We start from the raw sequence: 20,989 nt of genomic DNA, 5'->3' as shown, positions 1-20,989 counted from the left end.
TTTCTCTGGTCCTATCCGTGATCCTTTCCTGTTTTCTAATATTACTTGCTGCAAAGCAATCTTACTTACCTACTTTTTCGCAATGCTGGGAATGGCACAGTGCTCTGATTTTGCATTCTCTCGCAGCCACCCATCTCCTTCAGACTATGGTGAGGTGCTGCAGGAATTGCGGAACCTGGAGAGCAGACTCAGTCCCTTCCTTCAGCGATACCAGGACATCCTCGGCAATGCCACCACTGCAGACTATAACAACAACGTATGTAAAACTGGAGTGGGGTGACGTGATCATCGGTTGAGGGTCTTCTCGCGCTAAAATAGAGAAGGATGAAACTTTTCTGTGATGCATGAAAAACCGATTCATTAACTGTAAAACACCAGTAACACTGTGTAAACTGAGACTGCTTACACTTTGCAGATAAAAGCAATCTGAACTCTTTACTATGTATTGGAATATGAATATTCCTTGGATATTTGTTACAAGTAAACTCCCCTCCCCCACAACTCCACCCCCAACTTCAACAACAACCATTGTTCATCTTAGCTCGAATATTCTTGAATTAAGCTCTCCCTGCAACTCCTGGCAAACTCCTCACTCCTAGAGAAGAGTCTCAAATCACACCTTCCTTGACTGAGTCATGAAGACCGTACATAACTCCATTTTACAGCACAGCCAGATACCAGAGAGATGAGGTGTGCTGGGCACTTGGAGTGTACTGCTGCTTCAGAAACTCATGCCACTAAATATATGCATCAAAGGAGACCCTTGATATGAGATTCCAAGAAAGGGTTGCAATAAGCTGAGAATATTTAGTGTCTTTGAATCCTCTCTGTTTTGCTTGTAGTCACTGAGGGAATTATGTGAATGTATGTAGAGATGGAGTTATGGGCAACGATCAGCGAAAAGAATATTGAATAGGATGCTTTCTTCCTCTTCCAGCCATGTATGTAGTGGAGGCCTAGAATGTTTTGTGTGTCCCTGATTTAAAATCTGCTTGTATTGTAGTATTCAGTCTTTTGCCTACACTCAAGGAACATCATTCAATAACTGCTTGGACTAAACTCTTGTCTAACCCATTGTAGGCATTTGCTAGATCAAACTGAGTTTATTGAATGGGTAGGTGTGCACTTGATTTAATCATTCACAACAGAAATTGATAGTGGAGTTTTACCTCTTTTTAAACCATTCAGGAGGATCCCACCAAAGTGAGATGTATATGGGCTAAACACTCTTCTACCTACCAAAACCAAATTGCCAACATAGCTCACTGATCTGTCACTCATTCGTTTCAAAGGGTAATTTGAAAATGGTCTGGGTCATATGCTGCCAGTCCAGCAACTTTATCCATTCCTTTTCATTTGAGCTTTTGGTCCAGGCCAGATCCCTGACTACTCCACAGAAAAATGTGATAAGTTTTCCACCTGTTTGAGGATAATATGAAAAAAGGGAACTCTTTCCCTAGAGCTACCGGCTGCCCGTGAATCCCATGCTTCACTTGGTCACTTTTTAGTGAAGTAACTCAATTAAAATGACATAAACACGGTTGGCCAGACCAAACCTGTCATTTGTTTCCTTACATTCATACCTTTACACACTTCTCAGAGAAATTAATGTTAACTTACTTAACACCTCAGTGTACCAAATCTCAATCCTCAACACCTCTCTGCCCCGTTCCCTAAAAATAAAACTAAGTGGGTACCTGATTTCCATCTTGCCGGTTGTTGCAAAGTCTTTTAAAGCTGTTGGAAGGCTAAATCTATAACCTTTCACAGCTGAAATAGACCTCATGAGCATGGTGTGGTCTCAAATTAGGATGCACCATAGGAACAGCAATTTTAAACTTGGCTGAGAATAACATTTGTCATTCTAGATCAGTGGTTCCCAACCTTTTGACTTCTGAGGACCCCCACTGAATCATTACTGGAAGCCGGGGACCCCCAAGCAACTTGTATGATTTAAATTTCAAACATTATAACAGTGATTTGCAAAAAATACACAAACAAGTGCACACCAAATAAACGCTTGAATTACTAACAATATAATTATTTTATATTGAAAATATATGCAAAATTGAAACATTTTAATGGGAAGGTTGGCACTGCATCTCGGCGACTCACTTCTCAATGTTTAGTTGTATTTAGGAAAGCTGAATCCTCAGGTCAGATTCTACATTTCCCAAGCGATTTCTGTTTTTATTTTTTAGGTACATAAGATCTGAGAAGGTTTTTTCACATAAATATGTAGTGGGTAAAGGAAGTATAACCATAAGGGCCTCTCATCCCTCCATAGCCTCTCTATCACAAGTAATTCATTTGTTTTAAAGCACCTCTCATACCAGTGTAGGGTGTCAGAGCTCTTTACAGGGGAAAACAAGATGTAGCATTCACAACATCCACAATGGTAGGCATTTTCTAAGAGTGCTTGGTCTTGGGAAGCACAAACCCAGGATTCAGAACACAGCATAGTGGTTAGCATTGACTTTAATAATAAGAATGTATTTCTATGCAAGCAACCCTTTTTTAGGAGCGCAAGGAAAATGAAAGTCTAGGTGTAGGAAGTTGGCTCTGTATGTGCTATTTCAAAGTAAGGAATAGCATGCACAGAGTCCAAGGGTTCCCCTTAGAGGTAAAATAGTGGTAGAAATAGATAATACTAATGCTCTATTTTGTGGTAGTGTGGTCGAGCAGTAGGCTTATCCAAGGAGTAGTGTTAAGCATTTGTTGTACATACACATAGACAATAAATGAGGTACACACACTCCGAGACAAATCCAGCCAATAGGTTTTGTATGGAAAAATATCTTTTCTTAGTTTATTTTAAGAACCACAGGTTTAAATTTAACATGTAATATCTTGTTTGAAAGGTATTGCAGGTAAGTACATTAGGAACTTTGAATCATTTCAATTGCATGTATACTTTTCAAGTTATTCACAAATAGCTATTTTAAAAGTGGACACTTAGTGCAATTTTCACAGTTCCTGGGGGAGGTAAGTTTTTGGTAGTTTTACCAGGTAAGTAAGACACTTACAGGGTTCAGTTCTTGGTCCAAGGTAGCCCACCGTTGGGGGTTCAGAGCAACCCCAAAGTTACCACACCAGCAGCTCAGGGCCGGTCAGGTGCAGAGTTCAAAGTGGTGCCCAAAACGCATAGGCTTCAATGGAGAGAAGGGGGTGCCCCGGTTCCAGTCTGCCAGCAGGTAAGTACCTGCGTCTTCGGAGGGCAGACCAGGGGGGTTTTGTAGGGCACCGGGGGGGACACAAGCCCACACAGAAATTTCACCCTCAGCGGCGCGGGGGCGGCCGGGTGCAGTGTTAGAACAAGCGTCGGGTTCGCAATGGAAGTCAATGAGAGATCAAGGGATCTCTTCAGCGCTGCAGGCAGGCAAGGGGGGGCTTCCTCGGGGAAACCTCCACTTGGGCAAGGGAGAGGGACTCCTGGGGGTCACTTCTGCAGTGAAAGTCCGGTCCTGGGGGCTGCGGGTGCAGGGTCTTTTCCAGGCGTCAGGACTTAGGTTTCAGAGAGTCGCGGTCAGGGGAAGCCTCGGGATTCCCTCTGCAGGCGGCGCTGTGGGGGCTGAGGGGGGACAGGTTTTGGTACTCACAGTCGTAGAGTAGTCCGGGGGTCCTCCCTGAGGTGTTGGTTCTCCACCAGCCGAGTCGGGGTCGCCGGGTGCAGTGTTGCAAGTCTCACGCTTCTTGCGGGGAGATTGCAGGGTTCTTTAAAGCTGCTCCTTTGGATAAAGTTGCAGTCTTTTTGGAGCAGGTCCGCTGTCCTCGGGAGTTTCTTGTCGTCGTCGAAGCAGGGCAGTCCTCAGAGGATGCAGAGGTCGCTGGTCCCTTTGGAAGGCGTCGCTGGAGCAGAGTTCTTTGGAAGGCAGGAGACAGGCCGGTGAGTTTCTGGAGCCAAGGCAGTTGTTGTCTTCTGGTCTTCCTCTGCAGGGGTTTTCAGCTAGGCAGTCCTTCTTCTTGTTGTTGCAGGAATCTAGTTTCTTAGGTTCAGGGAAGCCCTTAAATACTAAATTTAAGGGCGTGTTTAGGTCTGGGGGGTTAGTAGCCAATGGCTACTAGCCCTGAGGGTGGGTACACCCTCTTTGTGCCTCCTCCCAAGGGGAGGGGGTCACATCCCTAATCCTATTGGGGGAATCCTCCATCTGCAAGATGGAGGATTTCTAAAAGTTAGTCACCTCAGCTCAGGACACCTTAGGGGCTGTCCTGACTGGCCAGTGACTCCTCCTTGTTGCTTTCTTTGTTCCCTCCAGCCTTGCCGCCAAAAGTGGGGGCTGTGGCCGGAGGGGGCGGGCAACTCCACTAAGCTGGAGTGCCCTGCTGGGCTGTGACAGAGGGGTGAGCCTTTGAGGCTCACCGCCAGGTGTTACAGCTCCTGCCTGGGGGAGGTGTTAGCATCTCCACCCAGTGCAGGCTTTGTTACTGGCCTCAGAGTGACAAAGGCACTCTCCCCATGGGGCCAGCAACATGTCTCTAGTGTGGCAGGCTGCTGGAACTAGTCAGCCTACACAGATAGTAGGTTAAGTTTCAGGGGGCACCTCTAAGGTGCCCTCTGTGGTGTATTTTACAATAAAATGTACACTGGCATCAGTGTGCATTTATTGTGCTGAGAAGTTTGATACCAAACTTCCCAGTTTTCAGTGTAGCCATTAGGGTGCTGTGGAGTTCGTGTAAAACAGACTCCCAGACCATATACTCTTATGGCTACCCTGCACTTACAATGTCTAAGGTTTTGCTTAGACACTGTAGGGGTACAGTGCTCATGCACTGGTACCCTCACCTATGGTATAGTGCACCCTGCCTTAGGGCTGTAAGGCCTGCTAGAGGGGTGTCTTACCTATACTGCATAGGCAGTGAGAGGCTGGCATGGCACCCTGAGGGGAGTGCCATGTCGACTTACTCATTTTGTTCTCACTAGCACACACAAGCTGGTAAGCAGTGTGTCTGTGCTGGGTGAGGGGTCTCTAGGGTGGCATAATACATGCTGCAGCCCTTAGAGACCTTCCCTGGCATCAGGGCCCTTGGTACCAGAGGTACCAGTTACAAGGGACTTATCTGGATGCCAGGGTGTGCCAATTGTGGAATCAATGGTACATTTTAGGTGAAAACACTGGTGCTGGGGCCTGGTTAGCAGGGTCCCAGCACACTTCTCAGTCAAGTCAGCATCAGTATCAGGCAAAAAGTGGGGGGTAACTGCAACAGGGAGCCATTTCTTTACACTAGGGAAAAAAATAACTTTCTAATTTGTGCCTTGCAGTTTGCATGCAACTCCTTAATGGTAGTTCATAGCTCACTGTGCTAGATTATGATTGTAACTTATGTACTGCACAGTGACAAAAGAAACAAAAGCAGTAACCCACTGTGCTATGCACATAAAATACTGTTCTTTGCCTGATACGGGTTCTTTGCAGCAGGCATATTAACCATCTGTGCTACCTTTGAGTCAAAACTGCCACTAGACAAAACTCCCATCCCTCTCCAGCAGGGACATTAATCACTAGAGTAATCTTGACGTGTTTGTTTATCTGAAAGTGCTGGCTGGATGTAGGAGGAAGTTTGCAGTGCTTTTAAATCTGCTCAAGGGAAGCAATAAATATAAAAAATGCAAGTGTTTGCTTCTGGCCCAGGCCTGCGGACCCCCTGGGAATGTGTCACGGACCCCTGGGGGTCCGCGGACCACAGGTTGGGAACCACTGTTCTAGATAAAAGTAATTCGTGCCTCCTCACTCGCACTCCTTGTTCTTTTGGCAGCTTTTTACATAGTAGAATATCCCACCATGCTTTAAATCTAATCTGCAGTTAATGTTATGGAAATCATCCTTGCAACGGTTGTCGACATTTAAGACTGACCAACTCCTTCCTCAACCAGGTAGTGGTCAGAAAAGGCATTCTGCAAGGTCCCTTCTCTGCCTGCCCTTGGTCTGTACAAGACCCTACTTGCTGCCTCCCTCAAACACTCAAACCTTCCTTAACATTTCTACAATGACTACAATTAGCTTTGTCTGAAATGTTACTGTTTGTAGCATGTGTAGAGGCTGCTCACATACTCTGCACACATGTGCCATCTAGTTTTCTTTGTGGACTTTTACAAGTTGGTGCTGTTGGCAGAAGTCTTTGCTCTCAAAATGTTGTGACTTATCCCTGGAGCCAAAAATGCAAGACGATAAAGACTCCACTCGCATTCATTTTCTGCCATCTGGTTTAGCCGTTCATCTCGAGCTCCAAGATTGTACCCGATCGGAAGCAAGCCATTTCACTCCAGACACTGGATTTCCAACAAAGGTCACTGAAAAAATTATCTTCATGTCATCACGTCGACTTGGAGAGGAGGGCTTTTGACTGTGGATTGTGTTGTATGTGGAAAAACACGCCCTTCCCATCTGCCCAAATGCTTTTTCTAAGTTCCAGTGGTCAGACCAAAAGAGTGTTTATCTTGAGACCATGAGGAATCAAGAGTCTTTGCATCCAAAGATTTACAAGCAAAAACACAATGCACTATACAAGGGAGTGTCTCTGGGCACATTATAGGATGCAACGAAAATACCCATCTGAATCATGTTCCTAGGAAGAGGAAGCAGGTACCCACAAGTCCCACACCTCAGCTACTATATCCCAGGTCACCAAGACCAATACCACCTCTACCACAAACCTCCCAAAGATCGACATCTCCACAAGATTTACCTCTTACACCTTCTGACTTGAACAACACCACTCAAGGATACACAAGTTCTTCTCTTCCCCTCTTCCGTTAACCACTCTGGTAGGTGGAAGCATTCAGCATAACCTGAAAAAGTGGCAAAACACCACGCAAGACGCATGGGTTCTGAATATTGTTTGCAATGGATACAGGCTCAGATTTTCCACTATTCCACCAAAACCTTCCAATTTCCACATTCCACAATTACAAGCGGAGGTCGACATCCTTTTACAGAAGCAGGTGGTTGAACCGGTTCCTCATCGAGAGAACTGGAGTTACAGGTAAGAAACCGTTCTATCCTTACTTTGGGCCACTGCCACCACATAAGGGGGTGACCTTTAGGAAGACTACAATGAGGATCCCAAGACAATTTCAACTTAGAGCTGTACCCTGTCAGGGCTTCACTGCCAAAGGGTACCATAGCATAGCTGCTGTTATGCTCAGATCATCAAAGTCAAGTTGAATCTTGTAGAGGAAGATGTTCTAGTAGAGACTGAGTTTGAACAGTTTGTGGCCATGCTTAAGAGCATGAGCAGTATAGACCTTAGTAGTTACTACAAGGGTGGAGGAAAAGTATATTCCTGCTCTGGAGGAGCCACTTTACATCTGGGTCATGTTCCTCCTGATTTGTTAGTGGTACATACAGCTCAAAAATGACCTTTCACAAAGGGCAGACGTAATGCACCTCCTGGAGAAGGAAAGCCGTACAATGTATGCTGTCAGGAAGCCATATTGCTGTAGGAGCAGCAACACAACAGTGTATTGTCAACTTGATGAGTCTTTTTTTTAATTTATTTTTTACTTTTGTTCAAGCTTTTTTGAGTAATTGTAGGAAAGTGCCCCTTTTTGGCGTTGTCACCCCAACGTTTTGCCTAATCTTTTTCTCTGAAAAAATGTGCAATTATTCCCCAGTTGGCCATACCTTTTGCACCCCTATAAGTCCCTAGTAAATGGTACACCTGGCAGCTAGGGCACAGGTACCAAAGAGGGTCCCCAAGAGCTGCAGCATGTATTGTGCCACCCTCCGGGACCCCTGACATAGCACATGTAGACTGCCATTGCAGACTGAATGTCTTGGTGCAGCTGAAAGTGAAAACATGACATGTCTGCTGTGTCCCCCAACACTGCATGCAATATATGTAAGTCACCCCTACAGCAGGATTTGCAGCCTTAAGGGCAGGGTGCATTATATTATATTATATTAGATTATATGTGAGGATATATCTGCAAGAGCAGCTATGCCCCCACAATGTCTTTGTTGATTCTCAGACATAGTGAGTAGTAGACAGGGAAGCCATTTTAAGTATATTTGCTGGACCTGGTCAATACGGGTTCCCCAGCTATCTGGTGGCTTCACTGAAGATAGGGATGTTTGGTATCAAACATCTCATATGTGAAACTATGCTCATGCCAGTGATGGATTTATTAATACATGCACCTACGGGGCACCTTAGAGGTGCCCCCTGAAAAATCTGTCAGTTAACCGTTTGCTAGCTCACCAGTTCTAACTGGCCTGCCACCACCAGACACGTTTCTGACCCCCAGGGTTTGGGAGCCTTTGCTCCCGGGCAGACAGAAACGTAGCATGCTCTAGCAGCGGGTATTAGCACACCCCTCTCAACTGGATGACCTGTGAATCTTCATTCCAAGGCTTCAAAGAAGCTCACTGCCCTTGATATGTATATCTGGCTTCCTTTAAAGGAGAGGCTGTTGACCCCAGCTGCCCTAGGGCCCATTTGGCACCTGGACACATGGGAAAATTAGTAGTCAGGTAGGTGTGTCCACCCCTCAAGTCAGTCCCACCCCCCCTACGGTGTAATGCCTGATGTGGACACATTTAGAAATCTGCCGTCTTGGTGTTGGCAGATTTAGGAAATCTGGGACTGGGTTACACCCCCTTACCACAGTATAAGTGTTGTATAGGAAGTGTAGTGACCTCAGGGGAAAGTAGCCCATTGTCAACTTCCAGACACTGCCCAAAACACCTCTAAATTCAGTATTTAGGGTAGCCCTCAGCACAAGGAAATCAGATTGCTGCGGACCTACGAAGGACACCCCAGAACTGCAAAAGCAAAGACTGAAGAAGCAGCACCTCACTTGACTCTGGCCAAGTCAGCCTGTCTTCTGTTCCTGACTATTTGCACCAAAGTAGACTCGTCCTTGTCTGTCTCCAAAAGCCTGGGAGGACAGCCTGCCTTCAATAAAGACCTAGGAAATCCAGTGGAGCAGCTTCTCTCCATCTTGCAGGCACTCCAAGAGACCTGAGATGACTCCGTACAGCAAAAACCTGACACCGGAAAGCACCACTGCGCCTGTGACGCCTAGCCAGAGTTGAAGAGGGCCAATGATGCCAGCGTGGTCCTCCAGAGAGTCACCTTGGACTTCCCCACTGCGGACTCCCCGATGCAGCCTCTGCCTGCAGGCCTCCTGAACTGCAAGTGCTCCCTTTGGAGTAAACCCGATGTCTCAGGACACCTGCTCCTCTCTTCCGGCCCATGGAGATGAGGATCTAAGATATCGCCACGTCCCAGAGAATCTCAAGACTTGAAACCACCTATTTGTTCTCCTCGACTGGACTCCCTCTCCAAACCTGCAACCTCTTTTCAACCAGACCGATCCCCATCGACTAACATTGGACACATGACCCTGTACTGCACCTCTGCACCCGGCTGCCCTAGTGCCGTCAAATGTGGCCTATAGGCGTGGTCCTGACCCTTGCCTAATACTTATATTAAGTCCAGGAGATTGATCCCGTAAGTTGCTGTACTACACCTGTTTGCCATGTTTAGTTTTCCTCTTTGCCCGCTGTCTAACTTGGGAGACAGTGAGCTCTTGCCTCCTTGCAGAATTGCACCCCTGTGCACCGCAACTAAGGATTGCTGTCTCCTGCTCCAAGAGATATTCAGGCTCCGAGCAGTCCCGGTCCCCAGCACTTCATCCTGCCAAAAACGTCTGGGTTTAAACCAGAGATTCAGCAGGCAGTTCTCAATATGCCATTCAACGAAAAAGAACTGTTCGGTCCAGAAGTGGACACGGCGATTGAGAAACTTAAAAAAGACACGGACACTACTAAAGCCATGGGCGCACTCTACTCCCCGCAGAGCAGAGGAAATTACAGCACCTTCTGCAAAACACCCTTTAGAGGGGGGTTTCGGGGTCAGGCCACACAAGCCAGCACCTCACAGGCAACACCGTCCAGTTACCAGGGACAGTACAGGGGAGGCTTTCGGGGCCAATATAGAGGAGGGCAATTCCCTAGGAATAGGGGAAAATTTCAAAGCCCCAAAACCCCTACAACTAAGCAGTGACTCACATGTCACTCACCCCCTCCACACAACACCAGTGGGGGGAAGAATAGGTCATTATTACAAAGCATGGGAGGAAATCACTACAGACACTTGGGTTCTAGCAATTATCCAACAGGGTTATTGCATAGAATTTCTACAATTCCCTCCAAACATACCACCAAGAGCACAAAATGTATCAAAACATCATTCCGAGCTCCTGGAGATAGACGTTCAAGCACTATTGCAAAAGAATGCAATCGAGTTAGTACCAAACACACAAATAAACACAGGAGTTTATTCACTGTACTTCTTAATACCAAAGAAGGACAAAACGCTGAGACCAATCCTAGACCTCAGAATACTAAACACATACATCAAATCAGACCACTTTCACATGGTCACACTACAAGAAGTGTTACCATTGCTGAAACTACACGACTACATGACAACCTTAGACCTCAAAGACGCGTATTTCCATATACCAATACATCCATCGCACAGGAAATACCGAAGGTTTGTATTCAAAGGAATACATTACCAATTCAAGGTACTGCCTTTCGGTTTAACAACCGCACCAAGAGTCTTTACCAAATGTCTAGCAGTAGTCGCTGCACACATCAGAAGGCAGCAAATACATGTATTCCCGTATCTAGACGACTGGCTAATCAAGACCCATTCGTTAGCAAAGTGCTCACACCACACAAATCAAATCATACAAACCCTCTACAAACTAGGGTTCACCGTCAACTTCGCAAAATCCAACATTCTGCCGTGCAAGGTACAACAATACCTAGGAGCCATAATAAACACAACAAAAGGAGTAGCCACTCCAAGTCCACAAAGAATTCAAAATTTCAACAACATCATACAACGCATGTATCCAACACAAAAAATACAAGCAAAGATATTACAACTCCTAGACATGATGTCTTCATGCATAGCCATTGTCCCAAATGCAAGACTGCACATGAGGCCCTTACAACAGTGCCTAGCATCACAGTGGTCACAAGCACAGGGTCACCTTCTAGATCTGGTGTTAATAGACCGCCAAACTTACCTCTCGCTTTTATGGTGGAACAATATAAATTTAAACAAAGGGCGGCCTTTCCAAGACCCAGTGCCACAATACGTAATAACAGATGCTTCCATGACAGGGTGGGGAGCACACCTCGATCAACACAGCATACAAGGACAATGGAACGTACATCAAACAAAACTGCATATAAATCACCTAGAACTGCTAGCAGTTTTTCAAGCACTAAAGGCTTTCCAACCAATAATAGTTCACAAATACATTCTCGTCAAAACAGACAACATGACAACAATGTATTATCTAAACAAACAAGGGGGGGACACACTCAACGCAGTTGAGCCTGCTGGCACAAAAGATATGGCGTTGGGCAATTCACAACCAAATTCGCCTAATAGCACAATTTATCCCAGGGATTCAGAATCAACTCGCAGACAATCTCTCTCGATCACCAACAGGTCCACGAATGGGAAATTCACCCCCAAATTCTGAACACTTACTTCATGCTCTGGGGAACACCTCAAATAGACTTGTTTGCGACAAAAGAGAACGCAAAATGCCAAAACTTCGCATCCAGATACCCACACAGGCAGTCCCAGGGCAATGCCCTATGGATGAACTGGTCAGGGATATTTGCCTACGCTTTTCCTCCTCTCCCTCTCCTTCCTTATCTGGTAAACAAACTCAGTCAAAACAAACTCAAACTCATATTAATAGCACCAACTTGGGCAAGGCAACCCTGGTACACAACGCTGCTAGACCTATCAGTAGTACCCCACATCAAACTGCCCAACAGGCCGGATCTGTTAACACAACACAACCAAAAGATCAGACACCCAGATCCAGCATCGCTGAATCTAGCAATCTGGCTCCTGAAATCCTAGAATTCGGGCACTTACAACTTACCCAAGAATGTATGGAAGTCATAAAGCAAGCCAGAAGGCCATCCACCAGGCACTGCTATGCAAGTAAATGGAAGAGGTATGTTTGCTATTGCCATATTAATCAAATCCAACCATTACACGCAACTCCAAAAGATGTAGTGGGTTACTTGCTTCACTTACAAAAATCTAACCTAGCTTTCTCTTCCATTAAAATACACCTTGCAGCAATATCTGCATACCTGCAGACTACCTATTCAACTTCCCTATATAGGATACCAGTCATTAAAGCATTCATGGAGAGCCTTAAAAGAATTATACCACCAAGAACACCACCTGTTCCTTCATGGAACCTAAATGTTGTCTTAACTAGACTTATGGGTCCACCTTTTGAACCCATGCACTCCTGCGAAATACAGTTCCTAACCTGGAAGGTTGCATTTCTCATCGCCATTACTTCGCTAAGAAGAGTAAGCGAGATTCAGGCGTTTACAATACAAGAACCTTTTATACAACTACACAAGAATAAGGTCGTCCTAAGGACTAATCCTAAATTTCTACCAAAGGTTATTTCACCGTTCCATCTAAATCAAACAGTGGAACTTCCAGTGTTCATCCCACAACCAGATTCCGTAGCTGAGAGGGCACTACATACATTAGATGTCAAAAGAGCATTAATGTATTACATTGACAGAACAAAGAACATCAGGAAAACTAAACAACTATTTATTGCATTCCAAAAACCTCATGCAGGAAACCCAATATCAAAACAAGGTATAGCCAGATGGATAGTTAAATGCATCCAAATCTGCTACCTTAAAGCTAAACGACAGCTGCCCATTACACCAAGGGCACACTCAACCAGAAAGAAAGGTGCTACCATGGCCTTTCTAGGAAACATCCCAATGCAAGAAATATGTAAGGCAGCCACATGGTCTACGCCTCACACATTCACCAAGCACTACTGTGTAGACGTGTTATCCGCACAACAAGCCACAGTAGGTCAAGCCGTATTAAGAACATTGTTTCAGACTACTCCCACTCCTACAGGCTGAGCCACCGCTTTTGGGAAGATAACTGCTTACTAGTCTATGCAAAACATGCGTATCTACAGCGACAGATGCCATCGAACTGAAAATGTCACTTACCCAGTGTACATCTGTTCGTGGCATCAGTCGCTGTAGATTCGCATGTGCCCACCCGCCTCCCCGGGAGCCTGTAGCAGTTCGGAAGTTACCTTCAACTATTTGTATATATATTATTTTAACCTTAAATAGGTACATACTTAGTCACTCCATTGCATGGGCACTATTACTACAATACAACTCCTACCTCACCCTCTGCGGGGAAAAACAATCGAAGATGGAGTCGACGCCCATGCGCAATGGAGACAAAAGGAGGAGTCACTCGGTCCCGTGACTCGAAAGACTTCTTCGAAGAAAAACAACTTGTAACACTCCGACCCAACACCAGATGGCGAGCTATGCAAAACATGCGAATCTACAGCGACTGATGCCACGAACAGATGTACACTGGGTAAGTGACATTTTCATTTTCTAGCACACTATCATTTAAATGTACTGTGCAAGTATTTCAGAATACATCAGAATTACTAACACAAGTGAAGCACTTTTTATTTCTGAAGGGTGTTTGAAACAAATACTTTAACATGATCCAAATAAATCATTAAACTAGGTTATGTAATTTCCACACATTTGTTTGTGCACTTCATCACTTTATTAGTAAATGTATGTCTGTGCAAATGTAATGGTCATTTCAATTTAAAATGTGTTGTCTATATTTGCGCTACTGTACCATGCTTACGCTGCTGCTCCATCCTTCTCTGCATCACTCCAATTTTGACCACTTCACACCACTGCACTCTGCACCACTCCACTCTCCCTCTGCACTATGCCACTTCACGTTAAATCTCTCTACTCTACCCTGTACCACTCTGTCACTGCACTCTTTCCCTTTCTACGCCACTGCACCACGCCACAAACTACTCCACACCAGTCTAGACCACTCCAATCTACTCTGCGCAGTTCCACTCTATGCTGCTGCACTCTACCCAGCTTATAACACTGCTCTTTAAATCACTGCAATCGATGCCAACGCACTTTACTCTGTACCACTAAACTGTATGCCCTGCACTCTACACCAATCCACTATATGCCACTCTAATCTACTCTGTACCATTGCACTCTGCCATTATACTCTATGCAACTGCACTCCACCCTGCAACACTCCTCTCTGCACCACTGCACTCTTCCATTCTACTCCACTCTCCGCCACTGAACTCTCTGCCACTGTGCTCTACACCACTGCTCTACACTACTCCACACAACTGCTCTCTTGGCACTATACCACTCTATGCTACTGTACTCTGACCACTCTATCCACTTGACTCTGCTCTGCACTCTGTGCTACTCTACTCTGTGGCACTGTGCTCTGCACCTCTGCATTGTGTGCTGCTGAATTCAGTGCCACTGCATTTAATGCCACTGCCCTCAATGCCACTTGACTCTGCGGCACTCTGCCAGTGCACTCTACACCAGTCCACTTCACTCTGCCTCTCCAGTTTGACACTCTACATGACTCCACACTATACCACTTCAGTACACGACCCTCTTCGCCATTCCTCTCTACAACACTCTAGTCCACTGTAGGAAGTTGGCTCTGTATGCACTATTTCAAAGTAAGGAATAGTATGCACAGAGTCCAAGGGTTCCCCTTAGAGGTAAGATAGTGGCAAAAAGAGATAATACTAATGCTCTATTTTGTGGTAGTGTGGTCGAGCAGTAGGCTTATCCAAGGAGTAGTGTTAAGCATTTGTTGTACATACACATAGACAATAAATGAGGTACACACACTCAGAGACAAATCCAGCCAATAGGTTTTTGTATAGAAAAATATCTTTTCTTAGTTTATTTTTAAGAACCACAGGTTCAAATTCTACATGTAATATCTCATTCGAAAGGTATTGCAGGTAAGTACTTTAGGAACTTCAAATCATCAAAATTGCATGTATACTTTTCAAGTTATTCACAAATAGCTGTTTTAAAAGTGGACACTTAGTGCAATTTTCACAGTTCCTAGGGGAGGTAAGTATTTGTTAGGTTAACCAGGTAAGTAAGACACTTACAGGGCTTAGTTCTTGGTCCAAGGTAGCCCACCGTTGGGGGTTCAGAGCAACCCCAAAGTCACCACACCAGCAGCTCAGGGCCGGTCAGGTGCAGAGTTCAAAGTGGTGCCCAAAACACATAGGCTAGAATGGAGAGAAGGGGGTGCCCCGGTTCCGGTCTGCTTGCAGGTAAGTACCCGCGTCTTCGGAGGGCAGACCAGGGGGGTTTTGTAGGGCACCGGGGGGGGACACAAGCCCACACAGAAATTTCACCCTCAGCAGCGCGGGGGCGGCCGGGTGCAGTGTAGAAACAAGCGTCGGGTTTGTAATAGAAGTCAATGGGAGATCTAGGGATCTCTTCAGCGCTGCAGGCAGGCAAGGGGGGGGTTCCTCGGGGAAACCTCCACTTGGTCAAGGGAGAGGGACTCCTGGGGGTCACTCCTCCAGTGAAAGTCCGGTCCTTCAGGTCCTGGGGGCTGCGGGTGCAGGGTCTCTCCCAGGTGTCGGGACTTTGGATTCAAAGAGTCGCGGTCAGGGGAAGCCTCGGGATTCCCTCTGCAGGCGGCGCTGTGGGGGCTCAGGGGGGACAGGTTTTGGTACTCACAGTATCAGAGTAGTCCTGGGGTCCCTCCTGAGGTGTCGGATCTCCACCAGCCGAGTCGGGGTCGCCGGGTGCAGTGTTGCAAGTCTCACGCTTCTTGCGGGGAGCTTGCAGGGGTCTTTAAAGCTGCTGGAAACAAAGTTGCAGCTTTTCTTGGAGCAGGTCCGCTGTCCTCGGGAGTTTCTTGTCTTTTCGAAGTAGGGGCAGTCCTCAGAGGATGTCGAGGTCGCTGGTCCCTTTGGAAGGCGTCGCTGGAGCAGGATCTTTGGAAGGCAGGAGACAGGCCGGTGAGTTTCTGGAGCCAAGGCAGTTGTCGTCTTCTGGTCTTCCGCTGCAGGGGTTTTCAGCTGGGCAGTCCTTCTTCTTGTAGTTGCAGGAATCTAATCTTCTAGGGTTCAGGGTAGCCCTTAAATACTAAATTTAAGGGCGTGTTTAGGTCTGGGGGGTTAGTAGCCAATGGCTACTAGCCCTGAGGGTGGGTACACCCTCTTTGTGCCTCCTCCCAAGGGGAGGGGGTCACAATCCTAACCCTATTGGGGGAATCCTCCATCTGCAAGATGGAGGATTTCTAAAAGTTAGTCACTTCAGCTCAGGACACCTTAGGGGCTGTCCTGACTGGTCAGTGACTCCTCCTTGTTTTTCTCATTATTTTCTCCGGCCTTGCCGCCAAAAGTGGGGCCTGGCCGGAGGGGGCGGGCAACTCCACTAGCTGGAGTGTCCTGCTGGGTTGGCACAAAGGAGGTGAGCCTTTGAGGCTCACCGCCAGGTGTGACAATTCCTGCCTGGGAGAGGTGTTAGCATCTCCACCCAGTGCAGGCTTTGTTACTGGCCTCAGAGTGACAAAGGCACTCTCCCCATGGGGCCAGCAACATGTCTCGGTTTGTGGCAGGCTGCTAAAACTAGTCAGCCTACACAGATAGTCGGTTAAGTTTCAGGGGGCACCTCTAAGGTGCCCTCTGTGGTGTATTTTACAATAAAATGTACACTGGCATCAGTGTGCATTTATTGTGCTGAGAAGTTTGATACCAAACTTCCCAGTTTTCAGTGTAGCCATTATGGTGCTGTGGAGTTCGTGTTTGACAAACTCCCAGACCATATACTCTTATGGCTACCCTGCACTTACAATGTCTAAGGTTTTGTTTAGACACTGTAGGGGTACCATGCTCATGCACTGGTACCCTCACCTATGGTATAGTGCACCCTGCCTTAGGGCTGTAAGGCCTGCTAGAGGGGTGTCTTACCTATACTGCATAGGCAGTGAGAGGCTGGCATGGCACCCTGAGGGGAGTGCCATGTCGACTTACTCGTTTTGTCCTCACTAGCACACACAAGCTGGCAAGCAGTGTGTCTGTGCTGAGTGAGAGGTCTCCAGGGTGGCATAAGACATGCTGCAGCCCTTAGAGACCTTCCTTGGCATCAGGGCCCTTGGTACTAGAAGTACCAGTTACAAGGGACTTATCTGGATGCCAGGGTCTGCCAATTGTGGATACAAAAGTACAGGTTAGGGAAAGAACACTGGTGCTGGGGCCTGGTTAGCAGGCCTCAGCACACTTTCAATTGTAAACATAGCATCAGCAAAGGCAAAAAGTCAGGGGGCAACCATGCCAAGGAGGCATTTCCTTACATCCACTCTTCTCTATTCCACTCTACGACACTCCACGGGACTCTCCTCTATGCCGCTAACGTTTAGCCATGTTAAACAGCAGACATGCTGGTGCATAACATGGCTAACACGTTGGTAAAGCCAATAGCTCCTGCATTGGGGGGGAGAGAAGGGGGAAACCTATTGGCTTTGCCAATGCTTGTTTGTTCTTCTCACTAGAAACCCAGTTACTCCTTAGTATTGTTATGTAAAAATGTTGGTTTCTGTCCCTTGTTTGCTGCTTCATTTGCATGTGTGAAGAAAATGAATAACAATTGGGGCAAAGAGGTTGGCGTTATATAGTCATTTACTTGGTGAGGTGAAGCTGTCTCACTGAGTAGATATCACTTTATTTTTGCTTATTTATTTATTCCTTTATTTTATTATAAACATCACGATCTACAGCAGCACGTTACAAATAGAAAAAGTTACTTATCCTGGAATTATTGGTTGGTGGATTATAGTGCTGTAGATTTACATGCACCCTCCCACCTCCCCGGATGCAAGCATATGCATTATATTTTATCTATGCATATTCATTTACATTGCACCTATTAACATTTACTCTTCAGCTTCGCTTAGTTTGCTCACTGCAGTCACCTGATGGGGGAGGGGGAAACAGATTCTGATGTGTAGTCTTTGTCCTGGTGCATTGTGGGCTTTAGGGAGGGGTCAACAAGCAACTGGTAAATGTCCACAAGCAACATTATATGGTGGGAATGTTCATGTGATCTTCAGCTCTACATTCTACAAACTGATAGTTACGGGCTCGGTAACATTATCCTTCCCATAGACATAAAAAGTGTTCTGCAAACTGAATTGAACATTCAGTTCTGGACAAGCACACATCATCTAAAACGGTTAACTTTAAAACACAGTTTCTGCTAATTTCTTCTACGAACTGCAGTGTCCTTCTTTTACATTTGGTTGAACCCATGCCCTACATTTGATTGACAAGCCACCTTTTTGGAATGTGCCAAAAAACTAAATTTGTCCTTGAATGAGGATTTAAAAATGCAAGATTCCATCAGCTGCTGAATTTAAGCTGCACAGCATCAACTTTGGCTTCTGTGTGATATCAAACTCCTCATACCAAAAAATAGTTTGAGCTCTCGTGATTCAAGGGTAGTCTCTCCATAAACCTTACTGTCCCGAGTCTGAATGTGTCCCTGGAGAGGCTGGCACTTTGTATGCCAGGCATCATGCTTAGTAATGTGCTCTCCTCTACTTCTAGACTAGCTCAACCGTGCCATAAAAGTACACTTTTCTTAAGCAGCTGAATAGATTAGAATTATCACACAGCTAGAGACAGGCCTGTTTGTAATGTTTACATTATATGTTACACTTTAAAGAGACTGTTTGGTTTGGATTTAACTTTGATTAAGCTTAAGGTGGTATCGATGTGCTTTGAGCCAGTACATTTTTTGCTTCTTGAGATCTAGTTATCACTTTAGTTTCTATGAAAAGAAACCAAAAGCCAGAAAATGTATGTTTGAGGGGATGTATTGCAAAATTGTAATCTTGACTTTCTTTTGCAGACTGAGGGGCGCGATGAGGACCAACGCACAATTAATCTGGTGGGGGAGTGCCTCCGTCTGCTCGGAAACACATTTGTGGCTCTGTCTGATTTGCGATGCAACCTGTCAGCCAGTACTCCCCGCCACCTCCATGTTGTGCGTCCGATGTCTCACTATGCGGCTCCCATGGTGTTGCAGCAAGCAGCTATTCCCATACAGGTGAGCTAGTGCACCTGTGTTCACTGACGGAAGGATGCTTTTGGGAGAAGGGGGTTATTAAACTCTTTGTGAAATGCTTACTGTCTGCCATATCCTGTTACCTTGAGTAGATAGTGGTTTGGGATTTTTATCTACCTCAAAACTTAGGTATTAAAGATGCTTTTAGAAGGATGTCTACAAAACTGACAGCGAAGATTGATTTTGTCTAAAGAAAAACCACTTGGAAATTTGAGATCAAAATTGCCTGAGATAAGAACAAAGCAGAAACCAAATGTATGAAATGTAGTGAAGTATGGCTGTTATGAAGTTAAAAAAAGAACCTTAAATTGCGATCTTACTGTATTAGTAATAGATTGATTAGCGGGCAGTTGGTCTCCGAACAATTGTACTTTTTTGGATAAAGGTCAGATCGTTCGGTGGTATCTGATTGAGGAAGATTAAGAACGTAGAGTAAATTTGTAGGAAGCTGGGACTTTAGGTGGTATGTCAGTAACTAGATACACCATCTAAAGAGTCCAGGGAAGGTCAGTATCTCCCTTGGGAGGGATGCCAGATCTGCATACCAAGGGCAGTGGGCTTATTTGAAGCTCCCTGCCTTGGAATGTAGATTTGTAGGCCATCCTGATAGGTGGAAGTGTGTAACACACCTCCCAGAGTAGGCATTGTAGCTTGTTGCCCAAGAGCAAAGGCTCTCATCGTAGGGGGGCATCACTCGTGTCTGGTGGTGGCGGGTTGGCTCAAACTAGTCAGCAAGCACACCAGAGACTGGTAGGTTTTCAGGGGTCATCTCTAAGGTGCCCTCTGGGTGCATGTATTGATAAATCCATCACTGGCATCAGTGTGGGTTTAACAATACGAGATGTTTGATACCAACCATCCCTATCTTCAGTGATGCCCTCATGTAGCTGGGGAACTTGTATTGACCAATGTCCAGCACATGCATTTAAAATGGCTTTCCTGTCCATTTACTATGTTTAAGAATTGATGAAGACATAAGGGCGTATCTGCTCTTATAGATATGCCCTTACATGTAATATAACTCACCCTGCCTTAAGACTGCAAGGGCTGCTAGAGAGGTGACTTACATATGTTTCATGCAGTGTTAGGGGACATAGCACACAGGCTGTGCGCCATGTCGTGTTTTCACTTTTGTCTTTACCAAGGCATGCAGCCTGCAGTGGCAGCCTGTCATGTGCTTGGTGGGGGGGGGGGGTGTCCCTTAGGGTGGCACAATTCGTGCTGCAGTCGTTATTCGTGCTTCAGTACCTCAGGCCCTAGGTACCAGGGGTACCATTTAGTAGGGACTTACAGAGGGCTCTAAAGGGTTTGCCAAATGGGGGAAACAATGGTACAGTTTTGGAAAAGAGATCTGGCACTGAAGACCTAGTTGGCAGGAATCCAGTGCACTTTCAGTTGAAATCACATCAGGTACCAGGCAAAAAGTGGAGGTAACCATGTCAAGTGGTGATACTTACCTACAAAAATAAATTGCAGAAAGGGTAGAACACAGTTGCCCCAAGTTTAAACTTTAATATACCACCATAACCTTTACTAAACAGCTTGTCCTGTATTCACTATATTGTTCCCTCTTCTTGTGGCTTCTGCTACGAGGTTATCACCTATTCTGGTTTTAAAATACTTCAAATGATTCCCTGGCATCTTATTTGTATTCATTTTTTGTCAGATCAACACTGTGACCATGACCGGTAATGGAGCCAGAACGTCCCAGCCAGTGCCTGAAGGGCAGGAGCCTCAAGCTTCACAAGCTGCTGCTGCCCAGACTGCAGCTCCATCTGCTCCTGGAGAGGAGACTTCAGGGATGGGGCCAGAGAGCCAGGGGCAGGCCCCTGCTGGTACTACTCCAACTCAAACTCAGGCGTCCCAGACAGCTCACCCCAGAATGATTCGCATCACCCGTCAAACCGTCGAACCAGTTGTCATGATGCACATGAACATGCAGGGTAATTCTCCTTCCAGTGTGCTTATTT

The 20,989-nt window shown here is 45.9% G+C and overlaps 1 protein-coding gene across 1 annotated transcript in view; it reads left to right on the top strand.

The window, feature by feature from the left end:
• BAG6 (BAG cochaperone 6) overlaps positions 1-20,989 on the top strand; it is a 142,678-nt gene that overhangs the window by 121,678 nt on the left and 11 nt on the right. Inside the window, exons 9-11 of the mRNA XM_069241980.1 lie at positions 127-256; positions 18,804-19,001; positions 20,686-20,989. The exon at positions 20,686-20,989 is cut by the window's right edge and continues 11 nt beyond it. Coding sequence (XP_069098081.1) covers positions 127-256; positions 18,804-19,001; positions 20,686-20,989 — 632 coding nt within the window. The remainder of the gene's footprint in view (positions 1-126; positions 257-18,803; positions 19,002-20,685) is intronic.

The sequence above is a fragment of the Pleurodeles waltl genome, chromosome 6 (genome assembly GCF_031143425.1).
Source record: "Pleurodeles waltl isolate 20211129_DDA chromosome 6, aPleWal1.hap1.20221129, whole genome shotgun sequence".
Taxonomy (NCBI): Eukaryota; Metazoa; Chordata; class Amphibia; order Caudata; family Salamandridae; genus Pleurodeles; species Pleurodeles waltl.
This window is presented reverse-complemented; position numbering and strand designations above follow the sequence as displayed.